This window comes from Triturus cristatus, chromosome 5_2 (assembly GCF_964204655.1).
Source record: "Triturus cristatus chromosome 5_2, aTriCri1.1, whole genome shotgun sequence".
NCBI classification, from domain to species: domain Eukaryota; kingdom Metazoa; phylum Chordata; class Amphibia; order Caudata; family Salamandridae; genus Triturus; species Triturus cristatus.
In genome coordinates, this window is record NC_140588.1 from 177,148,506 (window position 1) to 177,174,024 (window position 25,519).

The window sequence follows — 25,519 nt, forward strand, 5'->3', positions numbered from 1 at the left end:
CAAAATTGGTGGTGGTTTAATGAATGTTCTCAGCCTAATGTAGAACCTCCCAGTATAGAGTTCCTTTTTGTTGCCCTCACTGGCACTTTCTATGTTTTGTCAAGTTTCACCAGAAAGCCCCTGACTTACAGGGGGGCATAGTTAAATAGCAGCCCTCTACGGTCTGTCTGGATTCGAACATGCTACTATGTCAACCATTAAAGATATGGGGGGGGAGGGGGGGTTACATAAATCAGAAACATTGGTATTGTGCTAGTGGCAGAATACTCAGTCATGTAGCTCAGTAAGTATCCTTTGCCTCAATATTTCTTCAGCCACCAGTGATCCTCTCATTCCTCTCCCACCATGCAGACATCCAATGGGCTAATGACCTCCTTATTTGCTTAAGCTTTCAAGAACGGAAAATGTACTTCACTTTCTGTGGGTGAGATCCTAGCTTGTCTTGTGACTCTGGCATTAGTAGACCTATCTAGGAGTTTTCCCTTACCTCTTTCCTATTACTAACCCACTGGCAAGACCGAAAAGCTGACTCCAACAATTGCTCACTGTCTTGTGACTTCTCTCAAGTAGGTTGCATCAGATCTTTAAAATTACTGAAAGTAGCCGCTACCACTATTGTCTATTCCTGTTGACAATCTGATATGGGATATCTTGTGTGCATCTAAATGTATGTATATCTTGAGGGTTTATAACGGTCACATTTCACTACTACCATTGTAGCCCACAGGTTTACGTTTAAGGTTGTTATCGCAATTGCTCAGTGTCTTGTGACTGCTTGCACGAAGATTGCACCAGATCTAGAAAAAAAAAACGGAAAGTTGCAGCTACCACTAGTTTCTATTTCTGTTGACAATCTGATATGTGATATCTTTCATGCATCTAAGTGTATGCATATATTTTGGGTTTATAACGGTTATATTTCACTATTCCCTGGTAGCCCACAGGTTTATGTTGTTCTCACAAATGCTCACTGTGTTGTGACTTTTCTTTTTAATTGTAAGATCTGATGCAATTTACTTGCAAGAACTGAAACCACTAGTGTGCTTCCTGTTGACAATCTGATATGGTATATCTTTTATGCGTCTAAATCCATGTATATCTTTAGGGTTTATAACTGTCACATTTCATTACTCCCGTTGTAGCCCACCGGTATGTATTGAGCGTTATTCTCGTTTTTTAAAAACGTATACCCAATAACTCCATTCTTGAAATGTGAACGTTTACCAGTTGTTCGTACATCCAATTTGTGAGGTTTGTCCTTCCTTCTAGCCAGGGCTGTCAGCCAGTCGTCCTCACTGTTTTAAGCCTGGACAATTCAGCTCTGTTTGCCCTAACAACGAGAATCTACCTTGTCATCTAGATCCCAAGCAACAAAACCCAGCTTCCTAATAACATTTAATAAGTGCAGAGTTTATTTGATCCTGATCTGAAGCTATGATATCTGTAATCCTGTTTTTTTCTGCTGAGTCTTTTGAACAGATTATGAAATGTTTTTAACCGATTGAATTGAAAGCAATCTTATCAAAGTTGTGATAGCGAGTTGTTTACGCAAGTTGTGCACAGGAATCATTGCAGTCTTGAGGTTAGAGTTCACTAGCGGAAGGCTGGAAGTTTTAAGTACACTTGCCTGTTCTTTGGCTTGCAGTTTCTGTGTATAGCCCTAAAGCATGTAGAGTGTTTGCACCATCTTTGTCTAATTCCTTTTTTTTTGATGGTTTGTTCGTATACTTGAGCTGTTCCTTGACCTCTGAGCCAGAAGACTAGATGTAATTTATTCTGGTATATTGTACAAAATCAAGTTAAGTAATACCCTAAAGGGAGGCAAATGATAATCGAGGAGCATTCATGGGTCTTTCTGTGGTTACTTGAACATTGGGGCTGGATTTGTTAGTGCTCTACATGAAATATTTAAAGAACTCTTAATTATTATCCCAGGCATATTCTGTCATCTCCGCTAGGGTTCCCATGCCCATTGACTAGCGCTTGGCCTTGTATTCCGATTACCCTGTTCATAGAATTAAGGCAGTGATCCTTGGCTGACTCCTCTATAGAACTTTGGGAATGAAGCCTAAAAAGTTGAAATTTATGGCACCCCCAATAACTTTAAAAGCAGCAGTCTAGTTTGTCACTAGAACCAAATATATTCCATCTCACTGGCCCTGTCTCTAAGCATTTTATCATTGCTGGTTCTCAAAAAGCTGGCTAGTACTTGCACAAGTGGTGTCAACCAGTCCAGTTTTAATTAAATACATTGGACAAACTGAGTGGGAAAGCAAACATTTGTATCCAGTTGCTTAACAGGTTGTCTTGGCATAGTTATGGAGAGAAAGCGCCTATTGTTTATCGGAGTAAAAGTTGTTGAGGTGATAACTGCTAAAGGATTCTCATGGGCCCTAAGATATCACATTTCCACCCATTGTGGCAACTATATATTGTGCATCTCTTTCTAAGAGAATTGTAACATCGGACACTACATATCCAAAGTTGGGACTGCCCTTGTCACCACTGGTATTTTCAGCTATTCTACACGATTTGCTTCCACTGACTACAACCTGCAGCATGGCAATAGCCCACTTCAGCCACTGGCTATCTTGCACTGTGACTGATGGCATTTTGCCTGATCACGTGTGCATGACCGCTTGAAAAGAAGTGCACTTCAGTGCCAGGGCTTCTTGGTCAATACTTTACTAAGCCAATGTGTTTTTCTTTCTATTCTTCAACCTTTGTTTGTTTCTCTTAGTTATCTATAATGTTGAAACTGTCTCCAAGTTAAGGTAAATTAAAGCCAATTGTATCTTTTTCTTTGCACCACTAAGATTTTTTCCTTTGTTGTGCATTAAAATGAAAACTGGTTTGTACACGTGCCTTTTATGAAGCCGATGTGCTATTTAAAATTATGTTCGATGATTACATTTTTAAAATATAAAATTGTATTGCAAGCATCGCTGTGTTACGCTGCATGTTTTTCTGGTATATAATTGCAAAAAGAAAAAGCAGCCATTGCTCCTACTTGCCAAGGCCAGACATTAGCTGTTCAGATGCTTGTTTGTTAGCTGGTAACCTGCAAGAAAATTGAATGACTGCCAGTGTCTTCCTGGCTCCATCATTTGATGCTGCTGCTGACTTCAGGAAGGTTCCTAGTACGAGATTTTCAATTCCTGTCTACCACTTGTGTACATTCGTTACTGAAAACTATGTGCTAATGTTTGTTTTATTATGGCTTTGACGGGCTGTCTTAAAAATGAACTATTTGACATTTGGAATGATGCTTGCAATAAAAATAGCTTGTTGTAAGTAAGAACTTTTGAATTTGTTTAGTTCAGAGTAGCGCCTCTTTTTTTGATATTCAATGTTTTGTTAGTAATCTTTTGTGCTGTGACTGCCAAGAGCATGGTGGCTAGGAGTTCAGTGGAAACCTATTTTCTTTTCTCGGGAGGTCTTGCAGAAGCTAATGATGGGACCCTTTGATTTCATGCAATTGTTCTTCGAGCATTAGCCAATGGGCATGCTTTCCTACAGTTTGTCACTTTATAATCTAGGATTTGGATTTCCAGTGGAAGCAGATAATTAATTATGGACAGTTGCTCATTACTAAACTTAAATGGGTGCCATCAGCTCTGTTCTAAAATTTAAATCTTGGTTGAATGTGTAGCTGTAAAGAAAAGCAGAGACTTATGATTTAGTTCCCACCGTTCCTTCATCTCTTAGGTGTGTTGAAGGATTGTTGTTCTGCCACTTGGCCTTTTATAGACTCTTTTAGTTAGTCTTTTGTGGTATGAGAGATTTGCATAGCCTAAAGTGCATATAAAATTGGACCGTTGAACCAGATTTCAACATCCACTGTTAATGTATAAACCAGCAAGTTCCTTGAACTCCATTGTGAGCTTCTTAACAGTGAGCGAGTTCTTTTGAATGGTTTTTGGACTCCATTACCCTGAACTCTGGTGCATTGAATACCCATTACCGAAACTGGTGCGTGACTGTCAACATGCTTTGCTTCTCCCATCAAGCCTTGCTCTCCATATGGCTACGCTCCAAACGATGGGTGAATGAGGACATTGTTTACAGTCAGTGAGTATTTGAGCCAATCGCAGCACTATTTAAAGTTTTGTGTTTTTATTAAATTTGTCAAATTATTCCATACATTGATGATTGCGTGTGATGGGGAAATAAATCCTTGCACGATTTGTAGTATTCTACGTTGTACTTTTGCTAAATACGAACATTTCTGCAGTTGAATTAATGTTTTTGATGTTGCATCACTTCATTTCGCAACTCTTTTAATGTAACTGACTTCCTTGGAAATCATTCTCAAGTTATTATTTGACTTTGGGGTGAGGGCATAGTAAACAATCAGTGGAAGAGATGGAGTCGGCCGGGTCCATGTTTGGGGCCAAAGTATGAGAGGTACGCTGCACCCAAATTATGGTTGTTTTTTGTTGTTGTCGTGGGGGGGGGGGCATTCTCCTTGCTTGCATTGGTGTACAAGACATCCATACTAAGCTACAGCGTTTTTGTGTAGTGTATAATTGAGTGAGGAATCTACAGAGTCCCAATTTCAGTAATGTGGCTGTATATTGTGCCTAACTATAGGAAAAAACCAAGATACTATTGTTAATAGTGCTCAGAATATTGTCTCCCCGCTGTATTCATAACGCATTTTTGCAACCTTTGGCATAACCTTCCGTTGGAAAAATTTAGTTTATGGTTTGAATTTTGAAATCCTTCTAATAAGAATTGGGACTTGCAGATTTTGCCAACTATCAATTGCACTCCTGACAGTGGAAAATATGCCTGATGGGTAGATTTTTCCACTCGTATGTATTTTTGGAAATGGATAGGCATATGAGTATTCCTCAACATCCAAGTGTAGGATTTACTTTTGATACTCTGGCGAGAACTCACAAAATTAACCTTAGTGATTTTTAACAATTTCTTGTCAGTGCACAGGTACATATAGTTTCAACAAATGATTTTTGAATGTCTTTCTGTTAGTGAGTATCCCATACTCACTTATATTTACAATGGGTGTCGGGGAAGGTATGTGTAGACAGAGGAAAATGTGCACATGCACATTTTCCCCTTAGCCTAAACCAGCTGGTGGGTCGCTATAGGATTTTACAGGAGCGACGGGAAATTTGCCTATGCCTGCAAGCTACTATTTACATAGATTTCCAACCATACTTTTGTTAATTTTTGTGAGTGATGTAATAGAAAATTTGTGAAAATCTTAACATTGAGCCTATGACCGGTAAATGTACTTGTTTCAAAATCTGCTCATACTACTTCAGCACTAAATGCTCTATGCAAAGTTGGCTACATTCTAATGCAACGGAATCTTACTCTTGCAGGCAAGCTCTATGGGCGTGGTTCCACAGATGACAAAGGTCCAGTGCTTGCATGGCTGAACTGTATAGAGGCTTATCAACTACTCAAACGGGTACGTCGCAATCAACTAGATAGGCAGTATTCTGCTTGGTCAGTATTAATAATGTCCAAAGGTATTTAGTAAATTGTATGTAGATTGTTAAAGGATCATTAGTGTATGTCTCTGATGTTTTATATCCTGCAGTATCAGTCGTGATAGGACAAAACGTAAGCACTTTATTCTTATCCCAAGTTTCCAAATGTGCTGTTCCTTGGTATATTCTTCAAGGCTGAATGCCTACAGTGGAGAGATTGCTGATGCTGAGATAAAATGTCGTACTTCACAACCTTCTGTTCTACCGCTCTGTACAGCCACCTAAAAAGAACCGGTGTGGGAACTTTTTATTTTTGCCCACTCCCACGCGATTTACTTTCGCAACATAAATGCTGTGTTGATGTTGAATTTGCCTAACATGTTGAAAGTACCTTGCTGTAAATGGTGATTGGTGTCTGCCAGTAAGTACCCCTTGAATCCATAGTTTTGGTTTCTGGAGCATGACTTGTGCCACACTTGTTAAGCTTTTGTGGAACTTAAGACAGACTGCATTAGCTGATATTGTTGCTACATTTTAACCCCCTCTGCAGACTGAAACCTAACAGAGCACACTTGCTGACCGATCATGGTTGTTTTCTTTGATTTGAAACCAAATGCACCAAGGAACACTCCAATAACCCAAACCACTCTGAAAAGGTTTAATATGCCTACAAATACTGATTTAAGTGGGGTGGGGTGGGGTATGGAGTATACAATTTTAGTTGGGATGTGTAGGTACTGTAGTGCTGCCATGGGAAAGCTGTAAAACCCTGCCCTGTTTTTCTAGCCTGCTGAATTTCTTTCCTTCTGCGGACGTGACAATGTACATGTCCACCGGGGTTGCTGGACATTTTAACAGGCATTTGAGCGTGTTGCTATGTTACATTGGCTGTCCCAAGTGCTCATGGAACCTCTGGCTCAAGTACTTGAGTTGCGTCTGCAAAACCTTGTCAAACCAACGAAGGATGACTTCTAGTTGACCTGGAAAAGAGGACAAAGACTAAAAATGCACTTTATTATAATTGGAAAGAGAGCATGGTGGGTGTTGGAAGGAAGTGTCACCCTTCTCCCCCCCCCCCCCACCCCCAACATTTGGGACATTAAAGAGACCATCTTATGAATGGCTCGCCCATTACTCCTCCGCTCCTGTGTTGCATTTGAAAGCTAGGGCAGATAATTTCATGCTGGTAATGAAGAATGACTGCCAATTTTGCCACCTGGGGTTCTGAGTAACATAATCAACAAGGAGCGCATCTCTAGTGGTCTATTTGATGTTTGTGTGAATCCTTTCATGAAAAAAATAGTTTTTCACTATTACCCATCAACAATTCTATATGCTGTGGCCTGTGCTTAATTCTGGAAGTTTAAGCAGTCTCTCCAAACCTAATGGTTCTAGAGATCTGTCTGACAATTGTGTTTGAACCCAGGCATCCCAATGATTAGTACCTATCCGCGCAACATTGTCTAGCCTCTATCTTCCATTGGCTGGCCCAGGCTCAGCTGAAGTGCAACGAAGGGAAGTCGGAGGTTCTCCTGTACAGGACCTTTCCTGTCGACCTCAGAGAGAAGCTGTGGCCCCCTGGCTTCCCCCTGCCTAGTGCAGGGAATAATGCTGCAAAAAATCTAGGGGTCTGGTTATCTGAGAACCTGAACTTTTCCACGCAAGTAAAGAAGCTTGTCAGGACCTGTTTTGGCAACCTGAAAGCACTGAAAGTTTCTTCCCTTTCTTCCAGGGCCTGCTAAAGAAACTGTGGTCCGTGCTCTGATTTTTATCTCGCCTAGATTACGCTAATGCACTCTATCTGGGCATTCCGGGCTACCTCCTAAAGATACTGCAGGTAGTCCAAAACTCCGCTGCCAGACTCCTGTTAGGCTTGTCAAACAGGTGCAGTGTGCATGTTCATTTGCACTCCCTGCACTGGCTTCCAGTGGAGTCCTGAATCCAATTCAAAATGCTGGCCATTGCCCATCTGGCTCTCTATGGTAGGGGCCCCAGAAGAGATTTGCCTTTTTATAATCCAGTGAGACCGTTCCGTTCATCAACTTCTGATGCAGACCCCTAGATTCAACCGCCAAAGGCTGGGCGGCTGTTCACTTGTCAGGAAAGCTAGCCTGGCTTGGAATGCTCTGCCCTTGGCGCTGCAGTGCATTCAGGATCATGTGATCTTCAAAACAAAGTTACACTTTCCTCTTTTAGTTGTCTTCCTGCAAATTATTTTTATTTTTTTTCCTTTACCTCTGCACGCGCCGGGACACTCTGTCGAGTATCTGAGCGTGATATAAATATATAAAACATAACATCAACAAACCTCTGGGTGCTCATTCCACTGACCACCTTTGTTCCCTGCTTTCGCGCGGGCATTGCTGGTGGCACCGCTCATGTGAGTAAGGCCTCTCTATTTGAGAGGGCCCGCTCCGCCAAATGGCTTCTTCACTTGGCTTCCCCTGGGGTCTCTATGCAGAACATCTTTGCCGCGCTCAAGTCCCCAGCAGGCCACTCTGGCTCCTGCAGCACCTACCCTCTGGGCTGCTCTCCTCATGCGGGAGAGGCCCCTTATGCTCACTTTTTTTTAATGCCGCATTGGTGGTCCAAAAACAACAGTTGATGGACAGAATGCAGAACAATGTCATGCATTCACCCCGGATGCTTGTTTCCGGTCCAGGAAAGACATGGCTTGGCAGTTCGGGCTGGACTGTTCCCATGAGGCACAGTGTCAAGACTGATTTGCATATAGCTGTGTCTGAACTGGGGTGGCAAAGTGAGCTAAAGAATGATGATGGCTTCAACCCAGATCTGTGACTGGGGGAGAGTGTTTGAAAAGTTTCAACACTCCGTCCATCATCTCCTTGTGTTTGCTTTGTTTGTCCTAAGTTGGCAGGGTATGCCCAGACGTGGGTCCTTTGCTCACTTTGCCACTGGATTCAAGCTAGTCTGGCTGATAAGGGCTGGTAGCCCGAAACTGGTCCCAGGATACTGGTTTCGGGTCCAGGGAAGACCTGGCTTGGCAGTTCGGGCTGGACTGTTCCCATGAGGCACAGGGTCAAGAATGATTTGCATATGGCTGGGTCCAAATTGCAGTGGCGTAGATGGATTTAACCCAGATCTTTTGACTGGGGGAGAATGTTTGCATGGTCAGCATTCCGTCCATTTGTTTGCTGTAGCATTGGTGGTCCGGCGCAGCGGTGAGCAGGCAAACACCGCAGCCGGGATCCCCTCTATACCAGCCAGCCTTCCGGCATCCCAACGCCTGCCGCCAGGAGTTCGAAGTGCCCCACCTCGTTAAGCAGCCTCATGGCCTGAGCAACTTTTTCAGCAGCCGACATAATGCAAAAGTAAGTGAAAATACAACTAAAAACGCTAATAACCTGGATACAGCCACCGTGTCACCAAGACAAAATGGTGCTTGAACACTTAAATGCCCCCCTATATACCTTGTCGCTAGCAGTCTGAGTGCTTTATACCTCAGTAAACCCGGGGGAGGGGTTGTCACCAAAACCCCATTGTAGGTGTAAAAAAATGTCAGAGCAGTGTTTGTGCTGGTTCTTGTGAGACGAAGCAGTGGTCAACACAGAGGAAAGCTGGAAGTGTAGAAGTAAGGGCCCATACATGCCAACATTTTAGATGCGGAATGTGGTAAATGAAAAAAAAAATATTTATAAATAATGGTGACCATGTATTTCTCCCGTTGACGTTTATTAAAGCCGAGGCAATTTCAGGCGGTAGAAAGCCGAAATAAAGCCATTTATTTTGCTTATAAATTCGAGTCTCTTCACCTGAATCTGGTCTATTGGCATGTATGGGAGCCAAGAACAAACCAAAGAGGGTCCCTGATAAATTAATATAAGAAGAGGAAGGCAGGGAATAACATAATAAAAAACCTCTTCTTAATATTCAATTATAAATTGGGAAATACCTCCAATCACTAACCACAACGTCTCACAGAAATGAATGAATTCATTATTTTACGCCTAAGTTTTTTTTGCGTTTTCTTTTTTCGATATGAATGAAATGTATACAAACAATATAATTATACTTTTACAAAGTAGAATGCAGAGTGAAGAACCTATTGTAAAAAGAGCCCAAAATGAGAGCGAACAAAATGGGAGAGTTTCATTATACATTCTGACAATCCACACATTCAACGTATCAGACATACCAAACCTGCTTTAATACAACATAACATGATCTGACATATAAAAACATATCATAATACATGACATAAATATATATACAAATTAAAAAATGAAGGCAAACTAAGGCGCCGACGCGCGTTTCGGAGTGGAATCGGAGACCCACGAATCTTTCGTCAGGGCGCAAAATCCTTTGTATCGTTCAAGGAGAGGTCGATTTTAATCCAGACTCTTCCAAATGAGATTTCTTACAAAAAGTGCAAATAAGGGCTCTATATAACAATGAGTAGAGACTGTTTAAGGACACTCTGTGGAGACAAGGAAACAATGCCTTAGTCTATTTTAATAAAGTGTATGATTATATAATCCTTATGGAGTGAGGAGCTTGAGGCAAGGCATAATTTCAAAGATAAATAGAGAAAGAACTTAATTTAAGTGTGAATAAAAGAAGTGTAAAGAAATTAATTTGAGAAATTGTGAAAAAAAGAAAAAAGTACCACTTCACCAACACCCAAATTAATGTGCTGGAGAAAAAAATTTATATAACCACAAATGCTGTCACCTACTTTAACAAGTGCTCCCTCCAAAGGAGGAAGCACTTGCTAAATTTCTTTTGTTTTCTAGAGTGCGGCTCATTGTGTGCTGTTTGCTTACGTATTCGGCTTAATTGCAGAGCCCGCCACGAGCTGCGATTAACATGAATGCTTTAAACAAAAGCGCACAATTTGCCCGCAGCCACACTCTAGAAAACAAAAGAAATGCAGCACCAAACACAGCGTGTGCTTTTAGAATCGCCTAAAAGCACATGCTGTGTTTGTACACTTGCTGAATTTCTTCTCTTAATAGAGCTGGCCTGCGGGGTGATTGTGTGCCTTTTTAAAAAAAAAAAGTTTTCATGTTACTTGCAGCTCATGAAAGGCGCTGCCATCAACATGAAAACATTGAAAGTCGCACAATCACCCCGCAGCTGTGCTCTATTAAGAGAAGAAATGCAGCAAGCCTACAAACGCGGCATTTGCTTCCAGGTGCAGGGGCATCTTAAAGATTTTGGGGGCCCGGGGCTGATGGGTTTTTATGATCCAGTTTCAGCTTTTTCATGCCCGCTTAGGCCAGGTCACTGACAGTGCACAGGCACACTCGTCCAATTCTAAGGTTGTTACATCTAATGCAAATAATCTTTGTGACACCCGCCCACTTCTCATATATGAAGTCCTGTTTTGATCTAAATGAAACTTTATTTATGGATATTGAATGAAACCAACACATTTCACTGCAAAATCTTTGTAATAGACTTTCACACACCACTCACATCAAAACTAAATTAAAGAGAAACAATCTGTTGATGAATTATTCAAGGTCATCGGTGCAAGCCTTGCAGAACAGAGCTGGCTCTTTCAGCCCCCCCCCCCTTAAAAGGCTAGGGCCCTGAGCCAGAGCCCACTTTGCCCATGCCTTAAAACGTCTGTCGGGTGACATAGCTTAAAAGTGGAAGCACAAACCATTTGTCTCCGAGCCATGCAGCTTCTGTCATCAGCACTTCTCCCTTTTTTAACGAGCAGTTCAAGCATCAATGGCAAAATATCCTAGTTTGCAAATGTTTTCTATAGAATTCTGGTTCTGCAATATTTACCGCATAATGCATCCTCTGCTGCATAATTTGACGATTTTAACAAAAAATTGTTTGTAAGTCAAACTGATCAAATGTTACTAAAAAAATGTGACTAGTGTTTCTGTGAAGTGGCCGGCCCTTTGCGAAGGTTGACCGAACACCTCTTGTCACGGCTGGATTTGTATGTTACAATGGTACTAATAAAGCAACATTTTTCCAGAGACTGTTAGCATCTGTAAAAATAATAAAGTATCAGAAAATATACTGCATTGAGCTGCAGCTTTTTTTTTTTTTTTTTTTTTTTTTTTTGCTGCATAGTTTAGTCAACACTGCGGCATAATTTTGTCCTCCATTGCTGCATAATGCCAGTGGCCTCAAAGCAGGCAGCACATGTTAAAAGTACTTGTGTATGAAGCAGAGACTGTGAAGTTTGTGAACAAACACTGGCGTCAACAAATACTGGGGTCCGTAATCCCTACACCGGGCACTATTCCCAATCCTGCTTCTCACTGTTTTGGGTTCCCCTTACCGATCACTTGACTTCCTTTCCCCTCCTTTTCCTATAACTACCCTATTTAACTGCCTTTCCCCTCTAATATAACTAAATCCTCCTTATAGCCCCAGCCTACACTTACCCAGTTCTTCCTCACCCTTCCATTGTCTCCCGCCATTCCTGCTTCCTCCCCTCCTTCTTTCGCCTGTCCCAACCACACTTGCTGTATTACTCATGACTTGATGTATTCTGATGTAATTAGCCCTGGTAATTATTTTGGTCTGTTTTTACTGTTCTTGTATGCTACCTCATTATACAAATATTATTTCGCAATTTTTTTTTCCTCTAAAAAAACAAACATGTTGAGCGCTCTGATTACCCTCGGGTCCAGCCAGCGCTACATAAAACCTTATAAATAAATACATGAATAATTAAATAGTTTGGATAGTTTGGTGTGCTTGCAAATCCTGCATTGCTGACCCCTGGTGAGTTACAGTTACTACTGCTGAAATGAGGCCAACGGAGGGACCAATGGGTGAGGCAGCCTGTCCTCCAGGGCAGGGCTAGGTTTAGCGCTGGTGGAAACCTGTGCGACAATGTTTGTTTGTGCCCTTAATGACTCCTCCCGCCGCCACTGATTCCCTCATTGCCACCCTTTAACAGTGCCCCTCATGTCTCAATAACAATACTCTAGCTCAGATGAATTTAACTTGATTTACAGTACCACTGATACCAGTGTAGGATGTCAGAGCACTTTACATCACACTCATTACACAGAGACAATCACATGTGTGTAAATCTCTGTATAGGAAATGTTACATAAGACAAAGGACTACAACGTGTAGGAGTCACATGACATCCATACAAGTAGGTAGTATAGTTTAATAGTGATTGGTCCTGAGGAACACACTGAATTTAGAACGTAATATCAATTCTGGTTATTAAAGAGAACCCTCAATCATGGTTTCTATTCAAATGAACACTTTTTGCAACATTAGGATAAGAAGATTGGGGGAAAGAACATGCAGCTCTTAGATGACAGTTAATAGCTCACTGTTCTATGTTAGGATTTTGATTTAATAAACTGCAAGTACCAAAAGGATGTCCCTGACCAAAGCAGTAACCCACTGACCCATTTACATTATGTGCACTTTTTGATCCGGATGGTACATATTTATAGCAGCAGGCAAATTAGCCCTCTGCACTACTTTTCCATGAGTCAAAACTTCCACTTGACAAAACTCCATCTCTCTCTAGGAAGAACATTAATCACCAGAGTTATCATGACATTTTTATTGTTTCCTAAAATTACTGGAGGCCAGGAAGGAGGCAGCAAGTGCTTTTAGAAACATAATATACTTGCAAGCATGTCACCCCACCCGAAGTCGGTGCACGGTGCGATCGCACCACACTAGAGCCACCTTCTTCAAGGGTCCTGTGACATCAGTGACTCTTGTGCTAGGGTGTATTGCTTCATAGGCCGGCCTGCAAGACTGGAGATGAACTTCAGTATTGATTGTGGTTGACAGGCCTTTAAGGTTAACCCACAATTGCCACCGTTCGGGTCCACATGCTGGTGCTATGACACCAGGGCTTCTAAGGTCTAGTAAGGTAATGTGTTCCCTCAGAAGAGTCGTCTGGTGGACTGGTCATGAATGCTGGACCTGGTTCCCCATTTCCAAATTCGGCAGCTCTGACCGTAGTGCCACATCCTCTCCTCCACTGAACACCATACTGCCCCATTAAGAGAAACTTGCACTTCTTCAGCTACAACCCAATTGTGCCCCGCTATAAACTCCTGGATGCGACACAATTAAAATTACGCATTAAACAAGAGTAATGTGGTGCCTAAAAAAGTAACTAAATCATGGAATAAGCAAACACTCATAGGGAATGCAAGTTTAATGAAATCATGTGAAACGTAAGCAGGAACAACATGGTTACCTTAATGCTTTTACATTAATTATTCAGAAATCATTGAGTGCTTTTGCCAGAGGCAGAGCAGAAGTGGACACGGTCCTTTCCTTCCCTGGGCAAGAAGGAAGAGACCGAGTCATTTGCCTTCTCTCCCTGCCTCGCCCCAAACTGCCACCAATGCCGAGCCTTATCTGTGGGCCTTGGCTATTTCTGTCATCCTGAGATGCATGTTTAAAATAAAACAAAAAGCAGGGGAACGGAATATCAAATTAAAGAAATGGGGGCACGCCGTGCCCTGCCGATCCTGCCTACTTTGACCACTGCATGTGTGGTGCTTTTAGGAAGCAAGCAGACTACTTCAAGGGTTAATTTATCATCTTGCTACTGGAATGGCTGAGCTAGAGTGTACGAGGTGAATCAACATGATTGGAGAGAGTCACTACAAAAAAATGTTTGTGCTTGGAGTCGCAAAAGAAAGGGAATCTGATGGACATCGTTTATTTGGCAGTGAGGGGAGAAAACCCCGACTGAGCTGCATTTTCATTCTAGTGCTGAAAGATATTTAATTCCCTTTTCTGTTCAGAATGCAGATTATTCTAACGAAAGCTCTTTTTACTCTTGGGGTCCTGAATCATGTACACTTGGAATTCCCTTTCCCTGAAAACCTAATTCTTGACCCCTGAAATGATGTGCCCTCCACAGCAGCTACCATGTGACAAAGCAAAGACTGCGGCGCCCCATCCTTGTAGAGAAGGTGGTAGCTGAGGTAAGGGTTGGGTAACTACCTGAATCTCCCGAAGCCCATTTTCCAAGAATTATTTTTGTCTTTTTTAAGCGGTAAAGCAAGATTCAATCACGGTGTGACTAGTTAAACGACTGATTCGAAAAGAGTGCAAAGCAGATTATTTCCAAAACCAAGTGTTTCGAAGTATATAAGCGATTATTGCTTTAAACCTAGATCATACAAACAGAATGTCTGAAAATATGTATTCTAACATTGTTTTTAAAAACACCTCCTACCTCTGCCGGTTGCACTTAAACACTTGTGTGCTGCTTTGACGACAATCCAGTCCCGGGATCAAGTGACGAGACCAATACTGTGCCTCCGGTTCCCGAAAGTACACCTGTTCAGAGGGCATGGCAGGGGCTGAGATGTTGACTGTTTTGTCAACAATCTCTGTCCAGGCTGATGCGGGGGCTTAGGAGGGAATGGGCCCAGCAGGCTATAAAACTATAACATCCTGCACAAGAGACTCCGGTTATATGACTTCTCTGCTAGGGGGTGCGGAAAGGAAAAACAAAGCTTTCACCCGCCAGTGTGTCCAATCTTCGAAGCATGTGTGTGATTCTGGTAGCCATAAGGCTGGTGTGATTGTGGGAAACAGCGGGCAAGACCCGGTCCATAGCTCACCCATGTGATGGCTGGTAGCCCCAGAGTAGACTCGCAGGAAGGCTGGTTTGGGCACGGCTAATTGATCTGTTAAATTCTGGCCTGCCTGATCAGCGCTGTTCATGTATATTCTATCTCTGACGCATAGCATTTTAAATTTGAAGGTGCAGTTGCATGCTCATATGTTAGACAATTTTAGCATGCTGATGCTGCCTCATTGGCAGTGTGCCTCAATTGCAGTATTGTCAGAGGGGCGCTAGAACACGTGACTAATGCATCTTGATGCGAACACTAGCATTAACCTGCGTTAGTCGAAAGCCTGATGCAGCCCTAACCTAACCCAGCCCTGAAACTGCGAAAAGTTAAATTATAAGAATGGTATTATAATTGTATTTTTCTTCTCCAAGAGAGCATTTGTTAAAGTTTTAATGTTAATCACAGCGCCCATAATGAACTGAAATTAACAAACTTGAACAAATGCACACAATCACCCCGCAGCCCAGCTCGATTAAGAAAAGCAATGCTGCAACATAGCTGCCAAGGTTTGAAATTACTATGTGGGACGGTTTCAAACCTGCCTTAACACCATTCACCTGAGGAAATGCACCGTCTTTTCACTTTTTTAGGCAAAAGTGTGGAGTGATATTTGGCGCCGTACCCACACGTCTGGTTACTGGCACACATAGCCTTGGTTGCAGCGCGCATATACCTTACACTGCCGCGCACAGAGGAAAAACATTAGAGGGAACATTGGTAGTGACCCTAGGGGTAGGTAGCCCATTTGGTACTACCCTACACTCCCCTAAAACCCACCCTTAAATCCAGTATTTTGGGAAACCTCTGGCACCTGAAGAGCAGATCCTGATGACCTGAAGATGGACTTAAAGAGACGCACAGCAAGAACAGAAGACCCAGTAACTGACCTGCTGCCTTCGCCAGCTGCGCCAAAATTCGACTTGTCCTGCAGCTGCTGAGTCCCCAAAGCCCGGGCAACCTGCCAGCCTTCACCCAGGAACCAAGACTTTCCAAGAAGTAACGGACCTGCTTCCATGCATCCTTCAGGCAACCAAAGACTCGGGAGAGGCCTCTGTGACTGGAGGAACCTAAAGCCTTAGGATACCACTGCATCCGTTGCTCGATGCCAGATTTGAAGTGGGTCAACAGTGTCCTTGCTGTCCCCCAGCCCTGCAGAGCCCAAATCCATTGTGGTTTCACCCCTCGTGGACCCTCTGACATCCCCTGCAGCCTCCGTACACAGGCTCCCTCTACCACAAATTCACTGTTAAGGAAAACTTGACGCCTAAAGACACCTCTGCACCTGTTGCCCCTGGGCCATGGAGAAGAGGACCAAAGGTGTCTCTGTATCCCGAGCATCATGAGGCCTGAGCCCCCGCCCCCCCCCCCCTGCTGGTTCAGCCTTACTGGTCCCCGGTCCTTCCCATTCCACCCCCACCCTCCTAAAGCCTGCAGCCTCTCTTCACCGCAAGTGTTCTCCATAGAATAACATTAGGCATCCAACGCTGTTTTGCACCTCTGCACCCGGCCGCCCTAGAGCTGCTGCTGTTCTGCTGGTACTGCCATGGACCTTGCACCACTCACTCACCTTAACTCATGGAGAAATACTTTACTTGAATGCCACATTAACATTTCCTCCCATAGGATACCATTGCAGCTTCCAGAAATTGCACTGTCCACTTCTTGTACTAAAAACAATTCATATTTTGAAAACTTACGTACCTGAACGTATTTATTTCCGATACCTAAAGATACTTGCTATTTTTATAAATTGGTATGGATCTCCTTCTTGAGTTGTCATTTCTTGGCTATTGTGAGTATTTGTAGATGTCTTGCACTCCTATCGGTTAAGCCTAAGGCTGCTCTACCACAGTACTCCCTAATAAAGCACCTTGGGATTGCTAGAGCAGGCCCCTGTCCACTCTTAAGGGAACCTCTGAACTCTTTGCACGATATATCAGTTTATTGATCTGCCATATAAAGAGCCAGCTTTCTACACCCACCTATGAGGGTAGCAGAGATGACGATATGCTGGCTGGCAGGTCTGGGCTGCCATTTAAATGCCATCTTCTCATCTGTGGCAAGGGAGTACTCACTACCCAATTGGGCAATAGTATCCATGAGGTTTCCCATCTAATTTTACATCACTTCCCTGGCTTTTACTCTGTACCCCAAACCAAGATAATGTAAGCTGTGTTCCCCTGTGAGGAGCCCCGGGCACTCCTCTGGGGTGTGCCCAGCATAATGAGCCACTCTTCTTAGAAAACTGGTTCTGCAACAGGCTCCGCCCCTACCCCTTCATTGCGCCCCCCCCCCCCCCCCTGGAGGTTATGTGACCCTGTCTACCTACACAACGGAGCAGGCAGGCAAATGTGTTATTGTCATTTGCTTCACTAATAGCTACCCCATGGTGTCATCTGCTGGGGAAGGTCACACCTCCTCAGCAGTTCTCTTTCCTCCCTGTTCCTGGTAGCACTTCACACTTCCTAGCAAGGAGGGCAGCCAGCCTGTTGTCTCGGGTTACAACTGCTGCAGATAGTCAGGAAAGGTTACCTGAGGTTTGGGCAACAAGTTGTGACTTTCTAAAGTCGCCTTCCATTGAAAAGTTACCTTAAATCAAATCCCAGCAATGAGTCCGGCATAAGGTAATAATTAGTTTGATACTTTTGAGTAATCTTTGGTGGTCCCAAATTAAAGTTGGCACTTGCCGTGGTGGTTACTGAAACTCCATCTTAGCCAATGGGACAACAGGCCTTGCTACAGTGACAACTGCTGTTTCGTGTTCTCTTTCGGGGTATGTTAATCACAAAAAGAACATGCCCTTCTTCTTAACTAAGGACCCTGCCTGGTGGGCTACCAAGGCCTTCCCTAGGGGTGGCTTAGTATTTAAAAAGAGGAGTTTGCCTGGCAAAAGGGTTTACTTTTTCATGTCAAGGTGGCAGGTTTAAAGTTTCTCTCCTAGGCTGCAGTGGCAGCCTAAGTGTCACGTTTTCACCTTGCCACTGTTATGGTGGCACAATTCAGTGCTGCAGTGCACTGGTGACATTTAATTTACTTGCCCCGAGTTCCTTTTGTATCGTATACTAGGGACTTCAATTAAATGAGCCAATCTAGTATTAGCCAATTCTACATTTAGTTTGGGGGTCAGAGCACATGCTCAGGATAGCAGGGGCTAGTGAACTACAGAGTTGAAAAACCAGTAGCATCTGTCCAAATATTTAGGGGAATTGGGGGTTGCGAGGAGGGGTTGATCATACAAAAAAGGTCCTTTCCTTCACCTTCCAGCATTTTGCACACACCTGCACTTACTCTGTTCTCACAGATCAGCTGTCAACATGGTGGCCCACTATCTGTTCTCGTATTCAGCTGAGAACACTGCTTTGAGTGGGAAGAGGTAGGTAAGAAAAAGGGCGTGAGTGAGGGTTAATGGGGTATTTTATTCATTTTGGAGCTGGAGAGGGTAATTCCTAGAGTGTTTGGAAATGGCATGTAGGGGTGTGGAATTTAATAAATTATCTACTTGTCCATGGGACAGGTTTATAAATCTACTTTTCCTGTAAATCCATCTCCTTGTCCCTCTGGTGCCATATAGTGCCGTGACAAATTATGGCAGCAATCTCATTATGTAAGAGTTCTGGTAATAGCCTCTCTGAATATGCCAGGGGTAATTCTATAGTAGGGCTTGAACACTAGCAATTTCCACAGATCTTAATACTGGTGTTAGAGGTAGTGTTAAGCAATAGATCCAGGGTTAAATGCCATTTTGAGTCTGTGCAAACCTAATAACGTGCATGTTTTAAGGGTTTTCACCTAATCTTCTTCCCATACTTGGAAAAAGGTTGGAAAAGTAAAACTTCTTCCAGGGTTGGGAAAAGGTGTTTGGAGGGAAAGTGAACTTGTAAACACTCAACACATTTTCGCAGGAGCAAATCTACTCATGCATATTTTCTCCTGCTAAATTGCAGTTCACAAATATTTTCTAGGAGTACGATATTCTGGTCTATTTCTGGAAATTCTTGGGATTTCATGAAATATGTAAAACTGCACTAATGCAAAGACCTACGAAGGTGCACTTTTGTCGTGCCTTTCTTTAAGAATTAGGCCCCTAATTAGGTCCTTTGATTTTATTAACTCTGTCTTTCTATCCCTCTGTCAGCTGGCTTCACTGTGAGTGATTAGCAGTCTGCTTCATAAGGAGCATATCTGCACAAAAAGTAGTTTTGTTCAGTGCCAGAACCTACTGTGGTAATGTGTGCTTTTTGAGACCCCAAAATATTTTTGCTTTTTGACAAGGTTTGTTAGTTACAATGATGAGGGCTGAAGCTCACACAAGAATGTTTTACAAAAGCTGTGTCAAAACAGGACACTCATTGACAAAACCAAAAGACTGACTACCAATGTTGGACCCATTTACTTTGCCAATGCTTGTTTATTTACATGTTTCCCATAATCCTGTTGCAACTTGTCCCCTTTCCATTATGAATATTTTTTGGACATACTAGCTTGCACAACACATTTTACTAAATAATGCTTTAAAGAAATGGTACTTCTAATTTCACAGTAAAATAGAAAAACATTTTTTTTCTTTGTTGCGTCTTTTTTGTAAGCATTTTATTTTGAAAGCAAAGAATTGCCGATCTTGTTTTTGAGCTTTTACAGATATTGGCATCTCAACGAGCGCGTTCTGGGAGCATTATACATAGCCTCATGTTGTTAAACAATGCAAACGTGTGCTTTTATTTTTTTACTGGAACCACTGTCGGTTGTGCAGTCCGAGCTTACTACCTTAATTTAGAGTACTCGCCCTAATATTAAAGGCTTTACCTTAATGAACCATAAATACAAATTCAAATCGCATTAACATAAGGACACACATTACCTCGACTGCAGACAATTCCTTTCCCTGCTCCATAATGTGGTACTGTAAACTGGCAGCCAAAGGATTTGTGCTGCAAAGGGGTTGGGCCTACTTGTTCCATGGTCTAAATAAACATGAAAACTTATTGTCCGTGACCCCCAAACAAAATGTGCTGGGCGTCGTCTATAGAACTTCCACACCCTTGGTATGTTATGCACAGGGTGGGGGAGGTTACCAGGTATAACTAATTTTAAATGTATAGCACAGGCAGCAGGGCTGAGGGAGGTGAGCCCATGTTGTGAATGGCTCCCCATGTCTTATCTAACCTTGCACAGCTTATAAGAGCAGGGGGAGTGGATGTGGATGAGTGGATGTTATGGCGGGAAGGGGGTGGCACCAATTATAATTTTCTATCTTGTGGTTACAAGTGACATAGGGAACTCTATCTTCACTCTAGTTGTCATAGCTACATTTCTATACATTGCTTGTGTCACTATTGTTCCAAGCTGTGCTGCTTCTTAGATCACTTCTCCCTTAGGCTACTAATGGTCATGATGTCGGATTATTGTGATAATCCTGAAGCTTTCCAGATTTGCTGTAAATGCAAAAAAAAGAAACCTGGAGGTGTAATCTAATATATTGATGGAGTAAAAATACTAAATACTCATGGGGCCAAATAACTAATATTCTATTTTGATTTATTGTATGCACTTTCATCTAGGAATAATTATATAAACTGTATAATCATTTGTGTTTTTTTTTTTTTGTTTTTTTTTTCTTTTTTTATCAGGAAGTTCCAGTCAACCTTAAATTCTGCTTTGAAGGCATGGAAGAATCTGGCTCTGAAGGCTTGGATGACCTAATCTTTTCTCGGAAGGATACGTTTTTCAAGGATGTAGACTATGTTTGCATTTCTGATAATTACTGGTTGGGAAAAAACAAACCCTGCATTACCTATGGTCTCCGTGGTATCTGCTACTTCTTCATTGAGGTAATTTTTAGATCTTTTTATTTTCAGTTTGAGCATTGAAAGTTGAATTAGTTTGTAAGAGGCTTCAACCACAACTAGTAGCCTTCTTCTGCAAAACACTTGCAGGGACAAAATATTCAGAAAATATTTAAGTAATTAAAATCATAATGTTTATTTTAACAACTTTTTATTTTGCAATTTTCTTCATATAATTTGTAAGTGGTCCTGGTTGAATAATCCCACTGTCCTTACCATCTCTAATTGATATTGCTCTGGTCTCTTCGCATTGAGTTCACAGTATATAAAAGTTTTTTAAAAGGGTGCAAACCTGCTCATACTTGGGTAGACGGTCATCATTTGCAATTAAGAGAGTCCATTGCATTCACACACCACATCTTCATTCACCACGGTTGTCGTTGAGTAGGTTGTAGAGATTTGCATGCCTAAACTGTAGTAGGCCGGGCTGCAAGCAGCATAAATGTTTACCTGGTGACAGTTATTACATCAGAGGATATTCCCCTTTGTCTTTATTATAATCGAACAGCCACCTAATGGGACCAAGTGCAATTGTTATATCGGTAACCTCTTAAGCTTATTTTGACTAAAAGTCTAAGGGCCTCATGTAGGTAGCCAAATACCGGTCGGTAACGGCCGATTTTCGGTAATTATACCGTTACCGACCGGTATATTGGCTATTGGTATGTAGGGGGACAATTTGTGGTTTCGGAATTTACTGAATCGGAAAAATTACCGAATCGGTAATAATACCGAATCGGTAATGTTACCGAATCGGTAATTTTACCGATTCGGTAAATTCCGAAACCAAAATCGAGATGTAGGGGGAGTGTGTGGGTGTGTTTAAGAGTCGTTATTTACCACCAACTAATAGTTGGTGGTAAATAATTAATGGTTGTGTATGGGCATTTCGAAGCGCGTAGCAGTGTGCAATGTGGCATACATACATGCCCTTAGGGCATGTATGTGTGCCACATGTGCACACATGGCCGAATCAGGGGTGCAACAGGGTGTCAATGTGACACCCTGCCACCCTTGCATGTTCTCCACCATTATCGAATCGGTATTTACCGATTCGGTAATGAGGCATACCTTCCCCTCAATGGGAAGGTATGCCTCATTACCGAATCGGTAAATACCGATTCGGTAATTACCGAATTGTAACGAATCGGTAAATACCGACTCATTACCTACATACGAGTTACCACTTCTAAAATACCGATTCGGTATCGTTCGGTATTTTAGAAGTGGTAACTGGTATGCTACCTACATGAGGCCCTTAGTCCTTCGTTAGGAGTGGGCCAGTGTGTGGTGTGATAATTCTTGCACCCGAAAAAAAACATGTACTGATGTTTGAAAATGATGATAATTATGGCCCATTACTAGTTTTCCTCCATAATGTGGAATAATGTGCTTGTATTTACTGCCCATTTTCTCCTGATAAGTAGCCACTGGTGTTACCTCCATATATTTATCCAGGGAATGCAGTTTTCATTGTAAAACTCTTAATTCTGATATGTGCGTTATCACACATATTGGAATTTATTGTCCCATTTGTTATAAGGGCACTAATGTTACCACCTGTCTTCAAGTGTGCCCTTCTAAACTGACCTATTCCTGCATCGATCTGAACTGCCATGGGGAGCGTTCAGGGAGTCGGTGGCACACTGTCACATTTATATACTGTAATAATGTTCTTTAAATCTCATGCATATAGATGTCTCTGTAGCCTCATCCATAGGATGGACCAGGTGTCATTGGGATGGAGAAGCCCAAGTCCTCCTTCCCCCCCCATCTATATTCATGAAATCAAGAGGAATCTGTTGAACTAACCCATCCTATCAGGAAACACCCCTGTTTGATGGCCTTTAAAGAGCTCCTATAGATATGTATTTTGATAATACTCTTCTTTGTCCAATATGTGTGCATGAATAGTTGGAAATCCTCTGGTAAATGAAAGAAACTGATGCAAATGGGTGTAATCTTGCCTTCATCCTACATATCTGTCAAAACTAGACTGTTTCATCTTGCCACATTAAAAAAACTGGTCAGCACATCTGAATGAAAATCTTAATTATAGCTGTAGGAAGTCTAATGTGACTAGTCTAGTAGGGTCTTTCTCGTTCACAAGTGGTTACCCATTTGTGTTTTTGTATACCATTGGGGTATCCAGAAAGCGTTTCAGAGGGGAATGTTCTTCAAGACTCATGACTATGACGTATTCAGGCGAGACCAAAGCAGAGCTAATCTCTGCTGCCCATGTAATGTATGCTATGAGGAAAGTCATCTGATATAATTCATCTTCAGCCTATTACCATTCCACAAGATTGGTTCAAACTTCTGTTTTATAATTTTAAAGATACAATTTAGGATGCATGTGTTGGGTGAGGAGGGGGGTGGAGTTGTTTGTGTCACAGAGCAAAAGGTAGAGTATGTTAATCTTTAGGCGTCTCCTAAAACCGCATGCATGTGCTCTCTCTTGTGAGAGATTGTTTACTACATGGACTTGGAGCCCCTTATTTGCTTCCTCCGAATTGACCAGCACATGCCAGTTTCACTTCATCTTCTTCCTGGTGGAGCATTGACCAAATACAGATTTCTTCATTTTGATTAGTGCATTTCCAATGCTTGTCCTGCGATTCAGGAACTATTTCGCCTTCTTCCTCGTCCATGTTGCTTCAAACCTGTCCACCTTCCCTTGTCTATGCTGCTTCTAATCCTCCCTTGTTAGTGTTGTCTTTTTGCTTGCACCGTCCCATGTCGGTGTTGCTTCTTACCTTCCAACCCCCCCCATGCCTACCCCCGGTTGCCTGTTACACCACCCCGCGCCATAAGCACTGGCTGCCTCATAGCGATCTGTGGGCCTTCCCATAATCTGTGTTGCCCATTCCCCAGCACTGGCTGCTTCATAGCGCTGTTTTCTGAGTTTTAGTCCTGCTATTCAGCAGCTGCGCTGCTCTGCAACATGGCTGAAAGACCGTGACAAAGCAAATACCTCTCACATAGGGAGAACTATTGGCTTTACCAGTTCTTGATAAGCAAGCTAGCCTTCCATACCAGGCAATCTGGGGTCTACAAAGGGTAGATTGGGAGCTACAAGTAGCTCTCCAGGTGCTAGAATGTTACTTTTTGCTACAGAGCCATGCCTACCACATGATTCAAAGGATCTGGAACTTAGCAGTGCTACCTCAATGCATATCACAGGATGGAGGAATACTGAGTTTCCGACCCATGAAGTAGAAGCCAGCCTAACCAACAGCAAAGTTGCCTGCTCACACACTCACCAATAGACCTGGCCGCATGAGCCTGCAACATAACCAGTCACCATGCACCAGTGTTGCCTACTGCAGTTAGCTGGCTCTGCCACTGTCATCCACACTGTGATTGTGTAAGCTCTGGGCAGGAAAGAAAGAGTTGAGTAGCTCAAGTGTGGGGCTGCATAAGTCCAGTGTGCAAACTTTAATTTAAAAAAAATCAAAATAATATGATAACCATGTCTAACTCGGTGTTTACTGTTAGTTATGTGGTTAGAAGTGTGGAATGATTTTTATTGATGAAAAGTAGCTTCCATTGAAGAAGGGGTTGGATACTACTTTTTTTTTTTTTTTTTTTTTTTAATGGTTACTTGTAAACACTGAGACATTCCTGTTTAGTGAGTCTTTACATACCGTCTCACATTGCTGTGCTACAGCTCAGTAGCAATATAGGCTTACTGTTTGTCATTCTTTACTATGTGGTATTCAAAATTTGCATTTCCAGTAGATAGTCTCTAAAATGATACCGTTTTAAATAAATCCTAATAAATGGTTAATCTATGTTTCTTTAAAATTAGGTTGAGTGCTGTGCCAAAGACCTTCATTCAGGTGTTTATGGGGGCTCTGTACACGAGGCAATGACAGATCTCATTGCTTTAATGGGTAAGCAACACCATTTTCTTTACTTGCTATATGTTATTTGCGTTTCTGTTTTTGAAATATGTTACCAAATAAATCAGCTGATCATTTGTCCGTAACAAACATCTAGAAAATAAATGGCTGACTATGCAGCCATTTAGTAAGCTCCTCTGTGGCTTTCAGGAGGACCAACACATTTGCAAATACTTTCCACTTACACCATTACATGTAAATTGACTATTTACATATTGTTAGTGGAGATCTTAAGAATGCAATTGTACGATTTGATGGTTCAGCGAAACCGACCCTAATCCTGGATACTTAAATCCTTTTTCTTTCTTCCAGTTCATTTTTTCATTCCAGTTCCTTCTTTTTAGAGTCACACTGCAAGCCATCCTTCCCATGCAAATCTGAACAACCCCCTTCTAAAAGTGGACCTATATGCCTCTTCCACAAGAATCACTGAAAGTACCAGCAGATTACTGCTCGGTGTACAGGCCTCCGGCAGGAAAACTGCCGGAATATGGTGGATGATCTCTCCCTATAAAAAGTAGTATGGCCAAAATAATGAGTAACAAAATATTGTGAAGGTAAATGCATGTAGGTATTTTTAGGCTTACTATAAGCAACTCCATGTGTGTATTCACTAAAGGAAAACAAAAACAAAGGTTGAAGTGACACTAATGGTTCTGGAATGTAATCAGATCTTAGCTTACTGTAACAACACTCCAAGCAATTCGCTGAACAACTAAAGATTAAAGTGGCTT

At 42.2% G+C, this 25,519-nt stretch overlaps 1 protein-coding gene across 1 annotated transcript in view; it reads left to right on the top strand.

Moving 5' to 3' along the window:
* LOC146822761 (cytosolic non-specific dipeptidase-like) overlaps positions 1 to 25,519 on the top strand; it is a 70,373-nt gene that overhangs the window by 14,037 nt on the left and 30,817 nt on the right. The window contains exons 4-6 of the mRNA XM_085606943.1: positions 5,352 to 5,440; positions 20,665 to 20,865; positions 24,692 to 24,776. Coding sequence (XP_085463069.1) covers positions 5,352 to 5,440; positions 20,665 to 20,865; positions 24,692 to 24,776 — 375 coding nt within the window. The remainder of the gene's footprint in view (positions 1 to 5,351; positions 5,441 to 20,664; positions 20,866 to 24,691; positions 24,777 to 25,519) is intronic.